This window comes from Protobothrops mucrosquamatus, unplaced genomic scaffold (assembly GCF_001527695.2).
Source record: "Protobothrops mucrosquamatus isolate PMUCROS unplaced genomic scaffold, P.Mucros_1.0 scaffold453, whole genome shotgun sequence".
NCBI lineage: Eukaryota > Metazoa > Chordata > Lepidosauria > Squamata > Viperidae > Protobothrops > Protobothrops mucrosquamatus.
In genome coordinates this window covers 4,861-30,200 of record NW_015386776.1, presented here as the reverse complement: position 1 = coordinate 30,200, position 25,340 = coordinate 4,861, and the positions used below count along the sequence as shown (strand labels likewise).

At 37.3% G+C, this 25,340-nt stretch overlaps 1 protein-coding gene across 1 annotated transcript in view; it reads right to left on the bottom strand.

The window, feature by feature from the left end:
* Positions 1–9,926, bottom strand: part of SH3D19 (SH3 domain containing 19) — a 59,003-nt gene extending 49,077 nt beyond the window's left edge. Inside the window, exon 1 of the mRNA XM_029284233.1 lies at positions 9,813–9,926. Within this exon, the coding sequence (XP_029140066.1) occupies positions 9,813–9,903 (91 nt within the window). The 5' untranslated portion in view covers positions 9,904–9,926. The remainder of the gene's footprint in view (positions 1–9,812) is intronic.
* Between the last annotated feature and the right edge of the window lie 15,414 nt (positions 9,927–25,340).

Here is a 25,340-nt window from a genome sequence, read left to right as displayed (position 1 = left end):
TCATAAGAGATATATATAAAAGAATATACAGAAAAATGATTTTGTTGTAAAGAAGCAGATTATTTATATTTTTTCTTTTCTTTCTTTACGCAATTTTCTTTCTTACTATTTTTCTTTATGTTTTTACTATCCATAGAAGCAGACATCATTACTGATTGTTGATATTGTAATTACTGATTTCTGGCTTCCCTCTTCAAAGATCTCTTTTAATATTTCCGATGTTAGCATGTTTTGTATCATTTTATAAGTGCCTTAATTTGATCTGCATCCCACCCACAGTGACCATAACTTTCCAAAATGCAGCCACTGGTCACCAAAAATTAGTTTACAAAAATAGAAGAAAGCAAATAACTTATTTGATCTGTTATCTTTGACTTCAATTATAACCCAATAAACTTTTAGCCATTTGTAGTACCAACAATTTTTCTAGATAAAATACATTATTTATATATAATCCAAACATGAGATTTATTTTCTTTCCATATAGTTTCCAAACACATATATTATCTTATGTAAATAATTGTTTCTAGTCATCTTCTTGCAGTACTTTTCTCCGTACAATTTACTTCTGTTTCATTGATGTTTATACACAGAATGGTCTTATTTGTGCTGAATTCCAACATACAAGTCAAGTACAGAACAATAATTAGGGGGGGATACTTTATAAAGAGTCCTCTCAACATTTATTTCCAATATATAGCTTTCAGCAGGAGGGAGAACGTGAAGGGACAAATTTAATACTCCTCAGACTAATTTAAAAAACCTGTGTCAAATTTCAAAAGCTTTTATAAAAGATCAGTTAGGATCTTTAAGGTCTCTGCCAAGATCTATTTCACCCTTCATATAACATGTTAGGTGAAAAAAGAAACAAGAAACAGAGGTGTAAGAAAGATAAGAGGAGAGGGATGATTAGAAAAAAATAACTTTATTCACCCCATTGCTTTGCCTGAGCTCCTTCCCCAATCAACAAATGGCTTCAATAACTTATCCATGAGAAAATCGAAGGAAGGAAGGAAGGAAGGAAGGAAGGAAGGAAGGAAGGAAGGAAGGAAGGAAGGAAGGAAGGAAGGAAGGGTCTGCCTGTCCATGATTTAACAGTTTGGTAATGACAGGATGGGGTTTAAGAAAAAAATTTCACACCTAAATAATTTCCAGAAACAAATTTGTTTGAAGCTATGGAATCACTAACAGTTATTAGGATGATATAGAACTTATACAGATCAATAATACGTGAATTTGCAGAGCATAAAAATGGGAAGGGGCCCAAGATACCGATGTGTATTTTTTACAATGAACAATGCCATATTTTATAGTCTTAAAATACTTGCTCAAGATACAGTGTGATAATGGAAACCAAGAATCCTGGATAAAAAATGCAAACTCAGAAATAGGTATTTATAACGTAAAATTAGAGCATCTAATTCCATACCAATATCACAGACATGGTCTTCCACATGATTTATTATCAGAAGTTATTTTCAATTTACTGGCAGATTTGCATGTAATCTTAAATACAGTAGAGTCCCTTTTCAGAGTGAGATGGAAAGCATATAAATTTAATCAATAAATTCTGATTCGTCAGATTAAAGATAATAGTTTGATTTTCACAAAGGCAAGCAAAGGAACACCGCCAACTAATTATAATTTAGTATTATGTAAACTAAGTCATTCAAACTTATATCTGATACACATTCAATGTGATTTGAAGCACTTACATTCTTGTTTATTTATTTTATTAATCAAATTTATATAGCTGCCCATCTAACTGAAAATGACTTATACCATTAAGGGTGAGAGCACAAACCCCACCCACACCGTAAAAGTCTTAATAGAGTCTCTTGATTTTATTCACTGAATTGACCTAATGATGTTTATGGCTAACGGTGTTGTGTGACTACATCCATTTATGACAAATTTTATAAGCCACGGTTAAGCAAACTATTACTTAATATATTGCATCAATCCACTCAGAGCCTATAAACTGGGCACTCCCAAATCTTTTAGCTAGGAATAAACTACAATGTCCACACTCATTCCTCTCAAGCTTTCTTGTCTGAATGCTAGGAGAAACCAGTGCTTTTTTTTGTCATAGAACGCACCTGAACAGCGTTCCGGCACCTTTTTTCAATGGATTTTCCACGTTTTAAAAGTAACTTTTCAAAATTTAATGTTTGGTCCACGTGGACTTGAATCGCCCTGTCGAGCGTAGCAGGTCGGCAGCAAAATCATTAAAACGGTGCACATGGGCTGCTTGTGTGTCGAGTCCGATGCATGCGTACTTCGTCCCGCTGGTTGTGATGGTGCTGCTCAGATTGTGGCACTGCTCAGCTTGTGATTGGTCATGTGGTCGCACGCTGAGTGCTTACTGCGGGCAGCGACCGTTATGTTTCATTACACAACTGACGTGTGTGGGTGTGTGTACTATGTGTACACACTACTAGTGATTGACTATGTGAAAAAGTTAAATAATTTTTTTATTTTAAAAAATCGGTGAATTGAATTTTTTTTTTAATTTTTAGTGTAAAATTTACTATGAACATTTGCCTTAAATACAATACATTAAATTTATGTTAAGAACTGAATATATACTTTTTTAAATAAAAGATTAACAAGATGTGAGTTCCGGCACCTTTTTTCTTACAAAAAAAGCACTGGGAGAAACTACTACAGTAACTGGATCTTATGTGTGAAGAGTAAAATATGCATGGATTTTACATGCTAGAAATGTAAAAGAAAAACAAAGCTGACCAAGAGATGTCAATGAAAGAAAAAAAAACCCGTTCAAATAAATGGACTCAGATATACATTTTTTTAGCTTGTATGCATTTTTCTGAAATGAGTGTTCATGAATGGCAGTATTCCCACAATAACAACCACTTTTCATGATGATTATACCATTTCTCCAAATTCCAAATGTGCTTATTAGCCAAAAGTTTAGAATTTCCTGATCTGCCTAACTAAACTATCTTAAATTAAATTGAAGTTTATAATGAAACAGATATTAATCGGTGTACAAAATTATATTAGGATCTTAATTGTAATAATTTTTTTGTCTGTATTAGGTTCATGGTTATTACTTTATTCTTTCAAAGTTACAGAAAGGGACATAAGGAATTGACAGTATTTATATAATGGTTTTGCTAAACTTTTGCTAAACCCTTGTGTGCATTTACTTGCTTTAATCATAGGCTTTCTGACATAAATATCTAGATAAATATGAATGTCAAATCTCATCATATTCTTAAAACAACAACTGGAATTTACAGTTTCAATTTGTCTATTTCAATTTTTACTTATTTGACTATTCCGGAGAAAGAAACTGCTTTTTACTTGTTACCTTTCGATTTTTTAAAACATAATTTTTCATTCTCTATTAAGAAGCTTGCTTAATTATATTATTACAGATCATGTTTTTACAGTTAGTGAAAAACTGCAACTTCTTTGTATCTCCGTGTGTCCTTTGGTACAAATACCAACAGACAAGTACTTTTCTGTAAAATTAAAACAGCATTGTGCTTAGTGGTGTTGGTTCATTTCCAAGGACAAGCAGCGATAGATAATAGTCAAAGAGCCTCTGTTACCATTCCTAATTTATTCCAACAGAATGTGAGCCAGAACAGCTGACTTGAACAGATTCTTCCTACTGACTTCTTTTGCCTAAAGAAAAGTCATAGGGATAATCTTTTGCTTTTCATACAATCAATGCATACATGCTCACTGACTACTGGGGAATGTGGTCAATTGTAAATTCAAAGTAGTGAAACGGGAAAATAAGAAACAATGAATTCAAATGTCTACTAAAATGTAAAACTATGTACCCAGTATTTGATCACATATCAAAACACATATTTCTGACATTTTGAAAAAAGCATGTGTGTTGTAACAAAAGTAGGTGCACAACGACAATGAAGATTGTTGCATATATTCACATAAGTAGCTTGAACCCATAATTTGATATACTAAATTTTGTAGCCCATATAATAAACTTATATGGGAAAATAGTAAAAGTATAACATGAATTAAAAATCATCATTAAAACACCTAAGGGATAAAATGGATTATGCTGCAACTCTATACTCCACATACTGAGATTTCATGGTCTTCCAAACTGAAATGCAGGCAGGGACTGTATGAATTTCTGGGTAAGCATATTCCATAAAGTGGGGTGGGGGAAAGGGAAAGGGCTCTGCTGCAAAAAGACTTGCTTCTAGGCTTGCTTCCACCCTTTAAATTTCCTGCAAGGTGAACTTAGAGTAGTGGTGGCGAACACTGTGGGCACACGTGCCATTGCCCCAGCCTTGCCTCCCCCCGCGACCCCCTCACCAGCAGTTCCCCTGGAGGAGAGTCGCCCCTGAGCATGGCCCACGCGGAGCAGTGCAGCCAAGGACATGGCAGCCAGGCAGCGTGGACAAGACTCTGCCCTCACGCCCCATTGCACACAGTTGATGCTGTGGGGCGCAGGCAGAGGGCGTGGCCGCCATGGTGCTGCTGGGCTGCCTGGGCAATCTGCGGCGGGCCCTGGAGGCGGTGAGTGGCCCTGGGGCAGGCAGGGTGGGATGGAGCGGGGGCGGGGCAGGGCAGGGGCCAGTTTTTGGGCACTCAGTCTCTAAAAGGTTCGCCATCACTGACTTAGAGCATGTCTCTGATTGAACAGGACAAGTAGATTTCCTCTGAAAGAGCCTTGGATTTCCTGGACACAAATAACATACAATGGTGCTTAAAAAATTATGAATCCTTTTCAATGTTCAATGTTTCATTTTCCTCAATCAATCAATCAATAAATCTAATGTTTTTGATTCATTTGTTTAATTGGGTTCTCTTTATCTAGTTTTTTGACTTGTGTAGAATATAAACCACATGTTACATCATATTTATGCAAAGATATTGAAAATTCAAAATGAGTCACAAACTTTGAACATCACTTAGGGTTTTATAGATAATGACCAACATCTTTACCAGAAATATACTGGTAGCTAATGGAGCATCCACAGTACAGGTAATACACTGTTTCATAGCATATGGACCAGTGCGTGAAGTTTTCAAGTTGTCTTCAGGGCTGGTGTCAGATGAAGAGTGTTGGAGTGGTGTTTACAGAAAAAGAAAAACTTTGATCTATGACTAATCTTTGAGAGGGGAAGTTACAGGAAGGATTTAAGGTGGCTAAACATATTGAATTGCAATTCTGACTGGTGGCCAATTGACTCCTGAAAGACAGAATTGTTATAAAACATTGATTTTACTGAAACCTTGACAACTGAAAATATAGTGGATTATAAAAATTATATATAAAGACAAGAACTATACAAAATTGGACTGTTTGGATTTTGAGTTTTGGCTGGCTTGACAAGGCTAACTACAGAGACTATGGCACTCATGACAGATCACTTGAAAGGGGGAGACAACATGAATATGACATATTCATCAAAAATGATAGAAAACCACACTTAATATCTACTCCTGAAGGATTCAGCCTGAAAGATCAAAGACTCTAGAAGCAACATTTCAAGACAAGACAAATACTTTCCAAGAAGAAATTTATGCAATGCTACAACAGATACAAATCACAATAGCTCTAAACCACGAGGAGATTAAACATAACTTTGATAACATAAATGAATACACTTCTAATTTAAATTTACAATAAAAAACATTCAAAGAATGATAGTAAAGAATGAACAAACAAATCAGATAACAAAATGTTAACTAGAAAAAAATGACTTACGGTAATTGGCGAAGTCACAAATGAAGGGAATCATAACTTAATACAAACAAGAAAAAACTCGCAACATGTGGATACAACAATAAATATGGAAAAGATACCTTATGGATTAGAATGTCAAAATAAACCGGAGAAGAAAGAAGACTTAACAAAATGGACACTGCTAGGAGAATCACTGTTTGAGAGACAAAAAGCATACATCTTACGTATTATGTATCCTCTATGCCTAACAACAACTACAAAAATACAAGAACTGTTTGACAAGTCGAAAATATTAATTTGGAAAACAATTTGGCAAAGGAAGAAGATTAGAGACAGGCTTAAGAGACTTGACTTGCCCTACCAGATGGAATATTATATGAGCAAACACTTGTCTGAATATGGCTAAAAAAACAAATAACTTTGGCTATAAAGGGGCTTTAGAATAAGTGGAATAAGAGATATAAGTAATATGCTATTTTTTGATGATGAAAGTGAAGAAAAAGTTTGAACTTTAAAGACAAATTAAGTTTGAAAAGATTTAGGATTAAGGAATGATTGAAATATTGAGGAGAAATTAGGCTTAATAAGAACTGGAAAAAGGATATATAGTGATTCAATCAATTTTTACAAATAGAAGTGAAATATAAATTGATTAGAAAAGATGTTATAGGTAGATGTTATGATAGATACAGTAAGTAGTATAGTATTTCTATAATATATGAAATATGAAAATACTGGGATGATATATTTAAGTGGAAAATTTGGATATTTAGATGTTAATTACTGAGGAAATTATGATTGATAAGAATTGTTTGAATATTATGGAGAAATTGATCTTAGATTTATGAAAATAAGATATATGGTGAATCAGTAAGATGACTTTTACGAAAATAACATAAGTTGATAAGAAAAAAATGCTAAATGTGGACGCTATTACAGTATTGTTGGTATAAATATAGAAGAAAATGTTTTTATTTATGGAAAATATCAAAAATTATATTTGTTTAATGCTGAAAAAGAATACTATTGGGAGAAGAGAGGATCAAGGAAATATATTATCAATTGATATATTAATTATGGAAATATAAAAATTAATTATTATTGACTGTTAATTATCTATTGATTGTAAAAAAAATTCATGAACCAAGCCAACACGCTGTACTAAGGTTGTTATTGTAAAAAATCAATAAAACTCTTACAAAAAAAGAGTGTTGCAGTGATGGGATTCAACTGGTTTGCACCAGTGCGGTAGAACCGGTAGCTAATTTTTTGTTGACTTCGATGAATCGACTGATGCCCTGGCCTTGCCCTTTTTCGCAAGGCCCAGAACAGACCACCGGAAGTGCATGGATGCCACTTCTGGAAGTCCATTCTGAGCTGGGGAGGCCTCCCAGACCCAGTACGTGGATGCCACTTCCAAAAGTCCATTATGAGCCGGGGAGGCCTCCCAGGCCTAGAATGGCCCACCAAAAGTGGTGTCCATGCAGAGAACTGGTTGTTCAGGTATTTGAATCCCACCACTGGAGTGTTGCCCTGATTTAATTGACAAATAAAGAATACGTGTTTTATGGTCTAAAGTCTCCATATATACTTGGGGCTACAACTGGCTTCTAGATTAAAAGCAAGTGAGACTTGTTGGGATTCACCTTGGCTCACTCTATCCAGACCCTTACAAATAATAGAGCATCAACTGCATCTCCTGTTCAGCTCATAGTTATAATCTACAATTACATGTCATCCATATATTGATGCTGCATCATCTGAACCAACAATCTACTGTATTCTAGGGGTACAATTTATATATATTACATTAAATGGGGAAAAGAACAGGATACCCAATGGCAGTCATCAGGGATATGATACTCTGCCCTAGCTAATATTATTTTGAATTACCCACTCCGGAAGAAGTAACACTGTAATCCAATATCTTCAATTCCTAACCCTCTTAGACAGTTTAGAAGGATACCATAGTTGTGCATGAGAGCAATCAATATAGCTTCAGTTCCATATCCAGACCTGGCACTTATTAACAGCAAATTGAGATCTAACAAGACTACCAGAGAAGACGATCTTAAATTATAATGGAGAGATCAGCACCACAAACTGCAGCCTTTCCCCCTATCTAATCTCCTCTTCCATTTTTACAATGCAACTTTTTTTTAATCAAAAGTAAATATTACTCCAGTTAATATATGACTACTTAAACACACACAACCAGATCCCAAATATAGACAAAGTCTATCCCATAATAACATAATGCCACCTAGTATCTTATTTCACTCCAGATATCCTCCAGATACATTCTGGCAGTTCCAGCTGCCATTGTTAATTGAATTCCACATGGTTGCAGCATCCGCCAGTCATGTTATCGCCATTTGTGACCTCCTGCCAGCTTCCCCAATGTCTTTGCTTGTTAAGCCAGCAGTGGAGGTTACAAAGCGTGATCATGAGACTGTGTAGCACTGCAACAGCCAAAATTATGAGGACCCGTGGTAAGTACTCCTCATTCAGCACCACTTTAACATTAACAGCTGCCGAATCAATGGATGCTAAGTGACATTTCCTGTATTTCATACATATCTCCAAGGAGGATGTAATATGTATAAAAACAAAATGAAATGCTTCAAATGCAACTGAATATATAACAATTAAGTAGCATGCAATATCTTGTGAAATTCCATGGCTCCTATAAGTGCTTGTGAAATTCCACGGCTCCTATTCAATTGAAATGCACAAAATATGGCCAATAGGTAATGCGTGAGGATAACGGATTAGTAAAGTTTCAGTCAAAGGGTAAGAAAGGAAAATAGCACTTTAACACAGAACCTTTTAGTGCTTTGCAAACATAATGACGCGGCTGATAATTCAGGAAGTTGGCAAAGTAAGCAGTCCAAGTCAAGTTTAAAGTATGCCAAGTTTCGAAGGAGATGGTCATTCAGTGTTCCCTCCCTTTTAAAAAAAACTTGATAAGTATTGTGTTCCACAGGAATTTTAAAAGCTTCCTTAAACTAAGCTAAAGCATTGACTTATATTGCTCATTATTATCCATAATGGACTGGCAATGCTTCCATAAAATTCAAACTGAGTATTTCCCAATCCTCCCAGGAGATCACTGAGGAACTAAATCATGACACTTGTTGCACTAAGATTCATGTCTACCAAGAAGCTATCATTCCTCTTCTTTTTAGAAAAATATGCTTTTATAAAATGTCCTATCATGAGGGAGAGAGAGAGAGAGAGAGAGTGAGTAATTACTTCATGGTCAGAAATGTTAAACTTTGAACCTTGCTTCCTTTTGCCCCTTTGAGATAAAAAAGGTTGTAAAGAAAGGTAGCAGTTTGCTTTTTCCACTAACCCATTTCCAGAATAAATGAAGGACTCTGGACATCATTGACTGGATTTATACTTCACACTAAGCCATAGTTTCTTTAACCAAGGTTTACTGAAACCACCATAAAATAAGTTTCCAACCAATTCTGAGTAGGTCCAAAAAAATGCACTAAACCCAAACAATACCAAAGATACATGACAACTCCCAGTTGTTACCCGCAGCATTATAATGCTGTACTGATAAGCTTTTTAATCCATTCAGAAATCCATCCCTTTCTTGTTCAAACAGGAACTGGTAGAACTTCTTTACAGAATAAAGGGAAAAAATCCAAAGACCTCCACGTTTCCTTCTGACAGGGGTCCAAGCTATATCAGTGCTGTGGCACGGACGGAATAACTGGAACTGAGAACCATGAGCCACAACAGCGATATTCGGTGACCTACGCTGTGCGTTACGCTATTGTGCTACGGAGAAAATTAAATGCAGATATAAAAGCAGCTCTGTGGAATCAAGATAGATTCATTAAGCCCCTCCAGAAGATGTCTTCAATAAACAGGGCATTCTGACACGCACACACACACACACGCACCCCAACACAGAGTGGCGACATGGAGAGCTCTCCGTCTGGGTTGCAGCCTTGATCCCAAATACAGCGGCACTCGGTTTCCCCTGGTTTCCCCCTCCTTCGGCTAACCAGGCAGCGCGGGCAGAGTTCTCCGGCGAAGTTCCGTCTCGCCCGCCAGCGCCGCCGGCACGGCACTCTCGGCCTCCTCGGCTTACCTGTCGCCGGATTCAAAAGCGCTCTCCGGTGCCTTCTGGCGACCTCTTTCCGCTCCTCCTCGTCTTCTTCTAGACGCCAGGCTTCAGCCATCGGCGCCAGGGACAAAGGCGGCCTTCAGGCAGCGGCGTCCACCATTGCGCTTAGGCAGACTCTGGGCTCCCCTTTGTCCGCACCTGCACCTGACGCTTCCCGCCGGAGAGGGCGGGGAGTCCCGGTTTCGACGCGGCCCCTTTGCTTTCTCCTCCCTCCCTCCCTTCCTGCCTTCCGTCTCGCCTAGCTGCAGTCCAGGCCTTTTACGGTTCCGTCCCGAACGAGCTCCGGGACTTCAGGGAAACGAGGGGACGGCTCCAGCTACGGAAGGCAGCTAAAGGGACAAGTGAGCGAAGGTGGCGTTTCCCTGCCCGCTCGCAACACTCCAGGATCAACAGGAAGCGAGACTCTCGCCTGATAGTAAAACAAAAGCGGAGGGGGGGCGCGGTAATCTGGAGCAGCAAGGAACAATCGCAGCTCAGGAATGCGAGGGGACGAAGCGACCTCCGCCTGCGGTGGGAAGCGAAAGGGCGGAGTACCACCAGAGCCAGGGATAGGCAACCTTGGCTCTTTTATGACTCGTGGACTTCAACTCCCAGAATTCCTGAGCCAGCTGTGCTGGCTCAGGAATTCTGGGAGTTGAAGTCCACGAGTCATAAAAGAGCCAAGGTTGCCTACCCCTGCACCAGACGCTTGGCTCAAGGGGGGGGGGGCGCAGCGAGCGAGAGGTGCTTTCTGTAAGCCCGAGACCATTCCTTGGACTCCAGGACTTGCTTTTCCTTTCGCTGGAGCTCTGCCAGAGGCATTTTCTCACACTTTCGAGATTTTGCAACGCAAGCAGCGACGCAGATTTACTTGAGAAGCCAGTGCGCCCCTTTGCGTTTTGCATTGCACAGTTGAACGGAGATAAGGCAGACAGGGAGGTTTGTCATTATTTAAAAAAAAACACACCTTGTGCTTCAGGCCTGTTGTATTATATATTTTTGTATTATACCCATCTTCGCTAACCCCATATCCCATGGAGGTGATGGGCAGTGGCAAAAGACAGTAGAAGAACCCACTGATAAGAGATACATGAATGCAAGGGTCAAGTTATCCACTGTGTTTAAAAATACTGATTATTAAAAACATGGGTGGGGCTTGTCTCCACATTATGTTTATAGTACAGGGGGGGGGGAGAAATTCCATAGCAAAATTATAGAGTAGTTTATCATGAATCAAAAAACAATATGCAGTTCTACAAACAGTAAAATGATAGGTCAGGTTTTATAAAGATACTGCAAATGAAGATATACATAGAAGTGAGGGAAAAGCACACATCATACTAGTTAACAAGGGCATCCATCAACAATAATGGAACTTTTAGTTTTAATATGAGGAGATTGCCAGGGAAGAGCAGACTAATGTAGTAAATTACTATCATGTCATATAAAATACGAAATGAAAACTAAGCATAGTTTAGAATAGAATAGAGCTGGAAGGGACCTTGGAGGTCTTCTAGTCCAGCCCCCCCACTCAAGCAGGAGAACCTCCTGACCTATACCATCTCAGATAAGTGACTGTCTAGCCTCTTCTTAAAAATCTCCAGTGGTGGAGCACCCATGATTTTTGGCAAGCTGTTCAACTGGTTAATTGTCTTCACTGTCAGGAAATTTCTCCTTAGTTCTCTCCTGCAAACCACAATTTACTTAATAAAAGGAAATGCCAGAAAGATTTCAAACTATGTTGTGCACAATTAAAAAAAATAAATTCTGTCCACCAAAGTTGTTATTAATAGTTTATAGCCAGTTTATAACAAAGATTTATAACCAGTCATATGAAAGATGATCTGATTATAATATAATTATGATTCTGTGCTTTGTAATTAATGCTATTCTTTAGTACAGGGGTAGTCAACCTTGGCTCTTTTATGACTCATGGATTTCAACTCCCAGAATTCCTGAGCCAGCTAAGCTGGCTCAGGAATTCTGGGAATTGAAGTCCACGAGTCATAAAAGAGCCAAGGTTGACTACTCCTGCTTTAGTATAAAGTAATTTTGTATTTAAAAATGAATACAGTTATATGGACCTCATTTTTCCAAGGTCTAAGAACCTGGAAGGGCACATCAATTACCTTGACCTGACCTTTCAGTTAGTAGAAAGTTATCCAGGTCTTACTGTCACTCTTAACTTTGTATGTTCTGCTTGAACACAGATGGCGATATCTAGTATGCCCTTTCCACACCCAATTTTTTTATGGAAACAAACATTTTTATAGATTCCGTAAATCTAGGTGTGCATAGATGAGCTGATATGTTGTGCTAAGCTATAATTTGCTTAGCCACTGATGGGCAAACCACAATTGGCTATTTTCACAGTACTAAGCACAAACCAAATAGACTTCATGTCTGCATAATGCAAAAAATATATTCAAAAATAGTATGTCTACTCTTTCCAAAGAGATGGGAAGGTAAAACCTGTCTATTGTGGCTTCCACTGTGACGGACCACTGCACGTATTTTTTCTTTCAGTCAGGAAAAAAAAGGAGCAGCAAACAATGATGCCTGGCATATTAATCAAGATGGCTACTGTCTTACAAACTGAAGAAACCCTTGGTATGCGTGATCACCTGTTGCCACTGAAACACTGGCTGATTAACTAATATATAGTTTCTATCAGGCAATTGTTGTACAAATTGCAAACTGTGCCACAAAGTTACCAGAAGAGTATTTCCTAAGTTCTTCATCAACAAATAGAGTTGTAAACCGATATTTGCCTCTGCTCAGATAAGCAGCATGAGAATCCTGATACATTCATTTTACCTTCTGTTCTCGAGATAAAGATTTCTATACTTGAAAAAAGTTCTGGAAGAATATTAGGATTCCTATTTTTAGGAAAGCATCACAAGAAAGAGATTAGTTGCATCACACAATGTATTAATCTCTGAATAACTATAGTGAATAAGATGCAACTGATGTATGAATTCAACCAAATCAATTTCAATGCATTGTGGCTAAGTAAATCATGACTTATTTAGAGTAAACCAGTCAAGGGTAGTTTATTTAACAAAGCATAGTTTAAAAATAATGGTTTAATGCAGTTTGTAGACACTAGCATGAGAATGCAGTATGTGATTTCTACCTTTGCAATTTTGGTAGCAAATATCGATCGACTGAATTTATATCCTGTCTTTTATCAGGAGCTCAGGATAATGAATGTACACTCCTCCCTCAAGTTGCCTGTAACAGCAATTTTATGACAGATTGGGCTGAGAGAGAGCATAACTGATCCAAAGTCATCATGGATGAATGTGGACTCTGTAGTCCTAGTCCAATATGTTATCCAATGTACTATACTGCCTTTCTTAAACTATATAAAGAGGCAACAGATTTACTCATCTGCACTAAATAACATTTAAAGCTAATTAGAAAAAGCACAGGAAATGCATCACATTAGTGCCATTATTATACACAGTTTTATGTAAGAGTTATCAAGCCCAAGAAACTACAATAGGTAAAGCAAATATGTGGACAAGCTTTGCCTACATTCCCAAAATAATACTAAGAAATCTAAACTTAAGCCTAATAGATACAAAGATTGAAAGAATCTGGAATTACAGAAAGATTACATTTTTAGAAACAAGATTCAAAGGAAAAAAAACTGACTTAATGCAGTTCTGTGCAGAGGACTGCATATGACAAGCCCAAACAGGTAATACAAAATAATACTTTGGGGCATAATCCTATATAGAAACTTGCTTTAGGGAAAACAGGATTTACCCGAAGACCTCCATACCAGCTAAACACCTCATATCTTCCTGCTATGACTAAACAAGTTCACATATTATTGCAATGGTATGCAGAAGAATAACTAAAAAGGTGGAATATGGTGGAATATGTCAATGCAGAGAACAAATACACAATGACCTGGTTTAAATAATACACTAAATCATGTTATGCTTAGTTCTAGGTTGCTTCTCTCCTTGATTAGTTTCCATCCATTGCTTCTTGTCCTTCCCTCAGGTGCTTGACTCCCTCTTCTTTGTGGCAACCCCTGAGATATTGGAACACTGATATCATGTCACCCCTAGTCATTTCAGGTGTATCAGACTTGCCACGTCATGTGACATGTGACGTATTGCGACTTTTCCCCCATTGCCGGAGCTGGGGTGGGCATGGTTTCCGTATGATGCATCTGGCCCATGGGCCGGCAGTTTGACACCCCTGAACTAGACATACCCAATTCCAGCAACTGTTCTTTATATGTTTTGGCCTCCGGTCCCGTAATCATCTTTGCTGTTCTTATATACACCTTTCTAGAGTCTCAGCATCTTTTTTACATTGTGATGAGCAAAACTGGATGCAGTATTCAAAATGTGGCCTTACCAAGGCATTATAAAGTAGTATCAACACGTCACGTGATCTTGATCCTATCCCTCTGTTAATGCAGTCTAGAACTGTTGGCTTTTGTGGCAGCTGCAGCATACTGCTGGCTCATATTTAAGTGATTGTCCACTATGAGTCCAATATCTCTCTCACAGTTACTACTGTTGAGCAAGGTATCACCTATACTGTACCTGTGCATTTGTGGGTTTTTTTTGTCTAAATGTAGAACTTTAGTTTTTTCACCACTGAATTTCATTTTGTTAGATAGTGCCCAATCTTCAAGTCTGTCTGTATCTTAAGCCTATATTTTGGGGTGTTGATTATTCTTGCCAGCTTCGTGTCGTCTGCAAATTTGATGAGTTCTTATTCCCTCATCCAAATCATTGATGAAGATGTTGAAGAGTATTGGGCCTAAAACAGAGCCTTGGAGTATCCTATTGCATACTTCCCTCCATGTAGATGCAGTTCCATTGAGAACTACACATTGAGTGCAGTTGGTCAGGTTATACAAGGTTGGGTTCATAACAAAGGATTTCATAAAAGAGCAAACATTGGTAATTTGGTTCATGCATTATACTAAATCTGGGTAGGCATCCTGAAGCCTCAATGCTGCCTGTTGCCTTTAGACCCTGTGAAGAGCCTACACCTATCCCTAGCTTCTCACTGAGCCTTCATGTACTCATGTAGACCCCCAAACAAAACAGATCATACTTACTTTGCTGAAAGAAATTCAGACTATCGGTATTAGCTTAGATCCTGATAGGAAATCATTCACAAAGGAGGGTAAGGTGTCAAATATGAAGTGGAAGAATTTCCCAGGAGAAATGTGAGAGGAAAAGCTTGGAAAGCTTTGGTTTGCCTAAAATGGTTAACATGAATTTAGTAAGCCTATATCAGACTTTCCAATTTTGCACTCTACAAATGTCTTAGGATTTCAAATTTCAGAATTTTAATTCAGAATGGAAGGGTGAGAATATAGCAGAAAAAATAATTGCATAAAATTATGTATAATTTTAATAATAAATATATTATTAGAACTAAGTTTACATTGAGTTCATACAACATGCTAAGCTACAACCAAACAAGAAACATTATTGCTTCATGTATTAGATAAACAGTTCTGAATCATTTGAGCAACCCATTAAAATAAATCGATTTGGTTAAACTGGTTTCTTATGCAGGAACCAGAAAAGATACTTGCACATTTTTCAGTCCTAGGAGTTTAGCAATTTAGCCATGTTTTTTTCTCTTAGAATGTTGTAAACATCAATAATCCTCAATATGCTGAGGATATCCTGACAATACAATTCTCCCCTCAAAACCAAAGAAGGTCTGGAACATCTGATCAAGAAAATCAAAGAAGAAAGTGAGAATTTTGGCTTCTTTCTGAACATAAAAAAACAAACAAACCAAGCTCATGAGCACTGTAAGGGAAGGAAACGTCAAAACAGAAACTGACAGTGAAGAGAGAGAATGTGGGGGAAAATTCACTTTCTTGGGATCACAGATAGCTCAAAAATGTGAATGCAGCACAGAAATAAAACATCAGCTTGCACAGGATTGCACAGCAACGATGAACATGAGTAAGGACATTAGCTGGCAACCAAATGCAAGTTAGTTTACTATGTTGTGTTCCCTGTAGCTACCTATAGTTGTGAAAGTAGGACTTTAAATAAGCAAGAAGGAAACCATCTTGTTTGAGCTGTGGTGCTGGAGAAGGCTCCTGCATGTTCTTTGGACAGCAATAGCGACTAAAAAGCAAGCACTGGAGTGCATAACACCAAACATGGCACTAAAAGGCAAAATCACAAAACTGTATCTCACTTACTTTGGCCATGTCATTTGGGGGAATTCATTGGAGAAAGCAGTTGTTTGGAAGAGTTAGTGGTAAAAGGAAACCAGGCCATCAAAGAACACGGTGATTGGACATTATCAAAGCTGATACCAGACATAGAAAAAAATCAAAGAAACAGTGCAAGATCAGAAGATGTGGAGAGACCTAGCCCATAGAATTGCCAAGTCAGACTCAACTGAATTTATATCATCATCATCATCATCATCATCATCATTACTGGTTTAAAAGATATACCAATAACTTATTGTGGTTATCACATCCACTTTTAGATTCTAAAGGGTTTTTTAAAGGGTTTTTAATTATTTTAAGTGATTTTTGTTGACATATCAGGAAGATCAGGATTGAGAACAACCATTTTAGAAAGCTAAGCACCATACATACAGACTAAGGTACTTTATATCATACACATATCTTACATGTCACATATAATTTTTCTTCTTCGTATCATTCGCACTGATCTTGGTTTGCTGGTAAACAGAAGCTTATCTTTTCTGCATCTGCTTTCTGCAAATGGAAACCAGTGAATTTTACTGTGGTTGCTGGGATGGAAAACTAGCCTGTAGACTAAAGATTAGCAATCCGGAGTGGAGAAATTAGGAAAAACTAGCAATTCCAGAGGGGAAAAACTAGTAAATAACAAGACTTCTTCCTTTCTCCCAGTGGTTCACTATAAATGGCTTGTTGGGATAATCCAAGACTGAAGATTGCAAGTAAATCTTTTTCTATACTCCGGGGGGAGGGGGAAGGCATTAATATTTAGATCAAGCTTTCTGCTAATCAATTTTAAAAGCATGTAAAGTGTTGCAAAAATAATTTCTTAAGATTGCTGAACAGCAATTTATTAAACATATATTTTAAAATATTTTGTTAAACACTTATTGATTTTACTACTTGAGCCTGGTGATCTCTGGCTCATAAATTATATTATGGAATGGAGGAGCTAAGCACCATCTGCTACCCTATCACATGACCTCCTAGCTATACCAAGTGTACTTGTTTGACAAAAGGGGAGGGGGAGAGAAGGGTTTTTCAGACAGAGGAAGTCTGAGTATGTTTGTGTATTAAAAAATTAGGCAGTCTCAGCTGCTGAGGAGATATCGATTCTAGAATGATTCATGACTATCAATAAGGAATTTATATATATGCCCATTTCACAAATATGACTCTGGGTGACCTACAATAAAAAACCATTAAAAAGAGTCAAACATTAAAAACTATTCCATGATTAAAATATCAATGTTATTAAAAATGCTAGAAGAAAGCATCTTCATTGTTATGTTCAATGTAGTCATCTTACCATGTTTTCCTGAAAGTAAGGCCTACCCTGAAAATAAGCCCTAGCTTGATTTTTGGGGGTGGGCCTAATATAAGCCCTACCCCAAAAATAAGCCTTAGTTTTGGGGCGAGGTGTACTCTTAAAAATCAAGCTAGGGCAGGGGTAGGGGTGTGGATCTGCCCCACGCACCCTGCACCCACTTACCTTGCAGCCAGGCCTCTCCTCGCTGGCCCACTTCTGCAGCGTCTTCTGTGGCCAGGCCAGCATTTCTCAGTCAGAGGCCTTTCCGGAAGGCCTCTGCAGCTAATAATCAAGCTATGGATTCAATCCATAGCTCCGTTCTACAAGACCTCTGCAGCTGAGGACCGAGCTGCATAGCCCTTCTGGAAAGGCCTGACTGCAAAATGCAGGCCGGAATGCAACTGCAGAATAAAGCTACTACTCCTTCTGCCCCAGAAGTGGACCTGCTGGGCAGGGCTGTCGGTGCCGGAGGTAAAACAGTCCCCGAAAATAAGACCTGGTGCCTCTTTTGGAGGCAAAAAAAAAATAAGACCCCGTCTTATTTTTGGGGAAACACAGTAATAGTTGTCCAAATCCCTGCTGACAATGACAATGTCATGTTTTGAGGAATGTCTAGAAGGATAACAAGGATGAAGCCATAGAATATTCCACAGGGTGGGTTCCATGGCAGAAAAAAAGATGAGAGCAGCAACATATTCTTCTACCAGACCTGATGGGACTGGCAGTTGTAATCAGGAAGAGGCAATCTTGATAGGAGAATGCAGTGTGGAATGTTCTACTTCATGGGTGTCAAACTCGATCACGTCACATGATATATCACGTTTTTGCCTTTGTGGAGCCAGAGTGGGAGTGACCTGTGCATGATGCATCTGGCTGGCGGACTACAGTTTGACACCCCTGTTGTCATGCCTCCGTCCGAGCCTGACTCTGAGGACGACATGGAGTTCCCTGTTGAGGCCCAGGAGGGGGTGTCTGTGGCTTCGGAGGACTGTGGGGAGGAACAGGCTGAAGCAGGCCAGGGCCCTTCAAGTTTGGAACAGGGAAGGCAGAGCTCAGGCGAGGAGCAAGGCCCCTCCCCACCAGATCCCAGAGCATGGAGAGCAGAGAGGAGGAGGGAACAATGGAGGCAAGCTCACTTGCTCGGGAGGAGAGCGTCACGCCCCACTTCACACCACTTCACAAGGAACACCTGGGAAATAGGTATTTAAGGAGACACTGTGGGGTGGGGCATTTGCTGGGAACAAACATGAACTCTTGTGATCTGAGCTCTTGTACCTGGACTCTTTGTATTTTTGATCAAGTTTGTTTCCTGCTGAGTTTTCCTTGCTGTGTTCAGTTTTGCAGTTTGCATGATCATACTTTGTTATCTGTTTTACTTTAAAGAACTGTTGAATTCCATTGACTGTTTTATTGAACTTGTGCCAGCATATGTGGGGGCTGTTGGGTGAATGTTGGCAGTGCTTACAAAGACAATTATTCTGACCAGCTAATTGCTTTGCCTCCGTTCGGTGCCCTGGGTCATCACACTTGTTCTACTTGGTGATATTTAAGAAAAAAGAGAATCCAAGATGTTTCAGTAGTCATGAAAAGTAGGTAGACAAATTTTAATCAGAGGTCTCAATTATTTCTTTGAGGAATTTAGTAACCACTAAATTTTAGAATAGGCATTCCCTCACTTTACTGAGGTATTACTATTGTGAGCTTCAAGATAGATAGTCTTTGAATGGTGCAACAATTAGGTGATGAAAAATTGTCCAGGAAATTGAAATTAGGAATGAAAAGGGTGCAGAATGGAACGGATCCTAGGTCTATTTATATATTACCAATATAAAAGAATATATGTAGCTCAGGGTTGAACTGTGGAGTTCTTTGTGTTCTCTGAGCTTAATTATCTAGTCAGTTAATGAAACATCTGCAGAAAACAACTAAACTCCACTATTTTTATGTAGTAGCTAAATTGCCCTTTCTTAGTTACTTGACTGGAAAGGTCAGTCTTCCAATGAAAGTCATTCTATCTTTGCTAGGAGGAAGGTTTGTTATGGTACAAAGGATTTTATAAGCTGTATTTTATTTCAGGACAATATAATTAAAAAAGGTTACAATTTTTCTAAATTTGCAAACAAAATTTATATGCAATTGTAAAGTTGTACTCCGATCGATATAGAAAACCTGCAGTTAATCTTAAAGTAGTAACATCCCATTTTAGCAAACCTGTGTGCTGGAGTTTTATATATTATGAATGTTTTGAATCTGTTTCAGAAAATATGTAGCAAGAATTTGATTTCGTCTTTTGTATGTTGGAATTATGTTTGGCCTTGTTCTATGCTGATACCATTTTAGTTTATTATTCATAAAATTATAAGTAGGGTGATAGAAAAGGAAAAAGGAGTAAAAAAGGGTTGCTGAATTATATTCCTAAAAATTGGAATCTCTAAGTATGAAGAACTTTGGAAATATCATCTGTGGGCAGCATTAAGGTTTTATTCTTGTGGATTCTAGTAAACTTGACTTAAAAGTCTGGATGAAAATTGAGCACAATTTAAAAAGATAAATTGATTTTTATCACCGTAATGGAAAGCTGCTGTGCTAGGTATTCTCTTATAATATAAACATTACATCACTTTATCAAACAGAAATTTCAGTAGTTAAAACTCATAAAAGCACTGTAAAATATCAATTAAATAATGAAAAAAATCATTATTTAAAATGAGGAGTAAAATGGGAAGAAGAAAGAAGAAAATGGCTTATACCATTGTTTCTGCAAGATTCAGTGAAAACTCCTCTTCTGTCTCCAAACATCATTCTTCATATATACTAATAAAATAATTTTTCTTACGACATATAAATTTAAAATATAGATTTTGTTGTAGGTAAGGAATTAATGTTCAGCCTGTTTCACTTTCTTTGTTTTAATAGTTGTTAAAGTAAAGAAACTTTATTAGTCCCAGCCTATCCAATACTTTAATACAGTGGTGGGATTCAAATATGTTAATAACCAGTTCTCTGTGTGGATGCCGCTTCCGGAAGTCCATTCTGGGCTGGGCAACAAAAAATTAGCTACCGGTTCTGCCGAAGTGGTGCAAACTGGCTGAATCCCACCACTGCTTTTAATAGCAAAATTCTGACTTTAATTTTTCAAAATGATTTACAAATGACAATAAAAATACAATGTTGCTATGCAGCAGAGTAAATATATAAAATCTTATCTCCCCTCCTGCTGCTGCTGTATTCTGTGGTATATATTTATCCAAGCCCTATGGAAAGCAGTATGTTTTAACACAAAACCTGTAGTTCTAACCAACACCAGAGAGTGGCAGAATAATAACAGTAAAAACAATTTATCCAGCTCTTACATTGATCCATTTCTGTAATATATTCTGAATCTACAATGCTTTGAATACTGAAAAATAGATAGAAGATATGCTCACTAATTACTAGGATTAATAAAACTGCGCTCTTTAGTAGTATTAACTTATTCCAGATATTTTCAAATAGAATAACTACCCATAACGTGTTTTGTCAAATAATCTTATATTTTATCTCTTTTGGCTCCAGACTCAGTAGACTCAAATCTTCTCAGACTTGGTGACCCATCTCTGTGTACAGTTGAAATCCAGGTTTAGAGAGTCAGGGCAATAGAATATGGTTAAGGATTTATTATCAAGAGAATATTCTATACAACTTATTGTCAGAGTTGCCAATGAGGTTTTGGGTCTAGGACAACTTGCCGTGGCCAACTTGCCACAGGACAACTTGCCACCGAACTCATTGTGAACAACTCGCTATGGGACAATTTTACACGGGATAACTCAACATGAGATAAATATAGTGTTATCCGCCATTATTTCTTCAACATTATTTTCATTTTTGTCATTCACATTTCATTTAGCATCCTTTCTTTAATGATTCTGTTCCACCATTTCTTTGATATTAGTGTAACTCTTGTATTTCTTGATTCTTTTACCTGCACTTAAGGCACACAAGAGTGTCTTTTGGGCAGTTGCAGATGCCCCAGGTAAACCCATTTTTGGGGCAGGATTCACTCATTCCATGAGGAATTTCATGCTCAAATAAACCCAGATTCTACATACACACACACATACACACCAAAAAAAACCAGACAACAAAAAATCACAATAAATGTTTTAAATCATTTTTACCTATTTAACACATACCATGTAATTTAATGTATAGAAAAAACTTAGATTTCATAAAATTTTAAAATAAAAAATCTAGAAACTCGGATCTGGATTTAAAAACCCAGCACTGGCAAGCCTGATGCACATGCACATACTTAGCATCAGTCCTCTATGCACATATTTCCTATGAGAAAACATAACAGAACATTTTATTCTATCTTGTTCCTAGCACTGATTTAGTCATACTGCATTGACTTTTAAAAAACATATGTCTCATTATTTCTTCCAGCAACCAACTTGGGCTATAATAATTTTTTAAACTGAAAGAACCTGTACATCTCAATTTATATGGCAAAAATTCAAAACTTCTAGTGACATTCAATCATTTGGTTAATACTTTCTGAATGTTAGGTAATAATTTTCCCTGAATATCATATGACTTCATTTGTTCAATAATTTAACAATCTAAGCATTAAGTGCAGATGGTTCCTTTATTCCCAATGGTGACCACTTTTAATGTATTGTAATTAACATTAAGCAAATCCTCCTTAGAAAAAAAGGATCTTCCTATTGATCTATGGAAGCCTACTTAATTGGGAAGACTGAATTACATTTTCATTTGTTTGCATAAAATATTGCAAGTGCTTACATTTCTCTGTGACAGGTGAAAAGCACTTAACGAGTTATGTTATTTATTGAAGTTATTAAACTGGAACAAACAAATACACATGTAACTACGGCTACTATAACTATGTGCTTTTTAATATTATAGTGCCATCTAACTTCAATTTCTGGAATCAAATTCTGTCAATTTATACTTTTGCGTATAGAGTTTCCCACAGAGGATTGATGACAATTATGACATATTTTGCACTGAAAAGGGAGAATATGAACCTCTAACGTTGTCTATGATATTGTTAGATCTTAAAATAGTCTTGCTGTTGTATTGTTATGATGAGTGCTCTGGTCTCCCAATTTAAATGTCCAAAATCCCCACAAGCTCTTGCATTAAAGTGATGGAAATGAAACTACATTCAGAAATAAAGCAAGGAAATCACCAGTTTTATGACTGAAGGTGTCATTGCTCAGAAATTGTCAAGGACCCGTCACTGATCTATGTAGGCTAATGAGATAAAATCCAAATATCCCTTTCAGCTGCTGTAAAAGTCTGCAAACGAACATGGAAGGTTTTAAATTTGATCAATTCTTAATGCTGAACTACCGAGACCAAGGCTGTGATTATTTGGCACCCTGGGGTTGAGGACATAGCACCTGTTGATCTTGGATCGAGCAGCATTTCCCAATTTGAGACTATTTGGAGGTTCTTTTGAATTAACAGTTACTCCTCAAACAGCAGATGGCAGGTGTGGCCCGGAGGACCGTCTCTACATAACTTTATATTGTGTACTTTCCTCATTCCAAAGGCTCTTCGTGCAGTTATTGATGCCCTTTTTGCCTCATACACTACACTGAGGACCACCCAGAAGCTACAGTTGCTTTAGATGTGCTTGTTAGCAGCCAAACTATGTCAATTTTCAAAAAATATTTTTACAAATAATGGCTAAGTGAAATGTTTGATCCCATTCATTGCATCAGAGCTAGAACTTGCTTAATGATCATTTGTTCAGCAACCATTTGAAGTTACAATGCTGAATGAATGGTCATTGCATCCTTAAAACAAAACAAAAGGAAACAAAACAATGTTGGGGAAGAAAAAAACAGTTTTTATTTAACCATGAATGGTCCTGGTCATTGTTCCATCAGGAATTCTGCATTAGTAAGCATTAATTCTCAATATTCTACAAAGTACTTCAGCTCATGTTCTTGCTAGCAAGATGTATTTCTGTTCATCTTAACTTTTTCTGTTGTCCATACAGAATTACAATACATTAATTTGTTGGTTATGGATTGCTCTAATTTTTGTCTTCCATTCATGTTAGATCATGTACACAAAGTTTATTCTAAAGAGATTATTTGGGGGGGGGAATCCACTTTGACATCTTGCTTTTCCTCTAGGAGTTTAATACAGTTTACATGGGAAGCTCCTTTTAACTCCACAAAAACAATTCTGAGAGAGATATATATTTATTTAAATTGATTTACATGGCTGCCCATCTCAGAAAATGTGACTTTGAGTGGCTGAGAACAATTAAAAAATACAATGTAAATACAACATAAAAATACATTTCACAACCAACTAAAACACAAAGTGGCCTCAAAGTGGCAACAGTATCTTCAAGGTTTTCTGAAAGATAAGCAGAAATGGGCCAACCTGATCTTCGGTGGTGTGGTGTCCAGAAGGCAGCTACAGAAAAGATGTGGAAAAGATTGGCCTAAGAGACAGTAAGTAACTCAAAGTCACCCAATGAGACTCCATAGTTGGGAGTAGATTTGGTCTTGGTTAACTACTACACATATAATATAGAGTTGTGAGATGTACATCTATTGAACAGTGGGACTGTGGTTGAAAATATAAAAAGATAATCAGAAATGTAATTTTATTCCTTGCCATTTTCAAGATGGTAATGATTTAGAGATTTAAATACACAAATTCTTTTTCCTTGATGATAGATATGTCAGTAGCACTCCTAAAATTGTTATACACTAGTTGATCCTTTTGTACAATTTTTAATAACATATTTAACAGATATAGAAGGGGTGGTAGTTATAATTTTTATTGCTGGTGTTTAATCCTGTTTCTAACCATCAAAATCACTTTTTCCAGATGTTTTCTCTATCAAGTGGAAAAGGTTCAGAAATTGGTTGATGCTAACAGAAGATTTAAGCATTAAATCTCTAACAGCAAGAGATTTAAGCATTAAAGATAAAGCATTCTCAAAATAGTATGTCTGAGAAATATATAGCAATATCATGGTTTATTGAATAAATGTGGGTTTTTATTAAAAAAATGCAGCAGATAAATGTAACATGGGATGAATTATCTGTCAGCATGTATATACTTGAATTTTGCATTTTTACAAAATGGCACTTTATAAAGATTATGTGATTTACCTTTCCAAGCAGAAAAAATAGGCTTTCTGAAGGACTTTTAGGTACAGAAGCCTGATTTACAGAAATTAGGAAATACATGCTTGTATGTATGATTATCTCTCAGTGTGTAACCACAGTGTGGCAGTGGTTAAGATATTGTATTAAAGTTAAATTGAAGTCCACCCTCAACCATGGAAGTGAGTCACTTTTTTAATCTAATATACAGTACCTCACAAAGTTGTTGCTCTGTTAAAACTGGAGAGAAACCATCATCTCCATGGTTTAGCTCCTAAGTAGGCTGACTTTTCTCCACTTTCCAATCCAAGCAAGTGCTGCCACCTATTAAAATACGGCAGAAATATTTAAGATTTAATTTTTTATACTGTGAATATACATTAATTTTTAGGATCATTCTTGGCTAAAGCAAGACAAGACTATTCATATCTCTTTCTAATCTGCCACTAGAAATTATTTTTTTAGTTTTGGGGAACGAAAACAGCAAAATTAAATGGGATAACTAGAAGCACCACTGGTTGCCTGGCAGCAGAGGAAAGATTTGCATGGGATCTTGGAGAATTAAGCTGCTTTCTAGAGCAAAAGGCCAGGAAGATGGAACTCCAGCAAGTGTCTGTACTAACCAAGGTAAATTTACAGGTCGAACGTCAATAGCTCCATAAAATCAAAATGGACTTTTGGCAAAAGCACAGAGTGATTTGTAGCATCAAGATGGCACACAATCGGCAGGCTTCTGCTCAGCCTTTTCCCAAATTTTAGTTCTAGTTTAATGTAAAGAAGGACTAGGGGTGACATGATAGCAGCGTTCCAATATCTCAGGGGCTGCCACAAAGAAG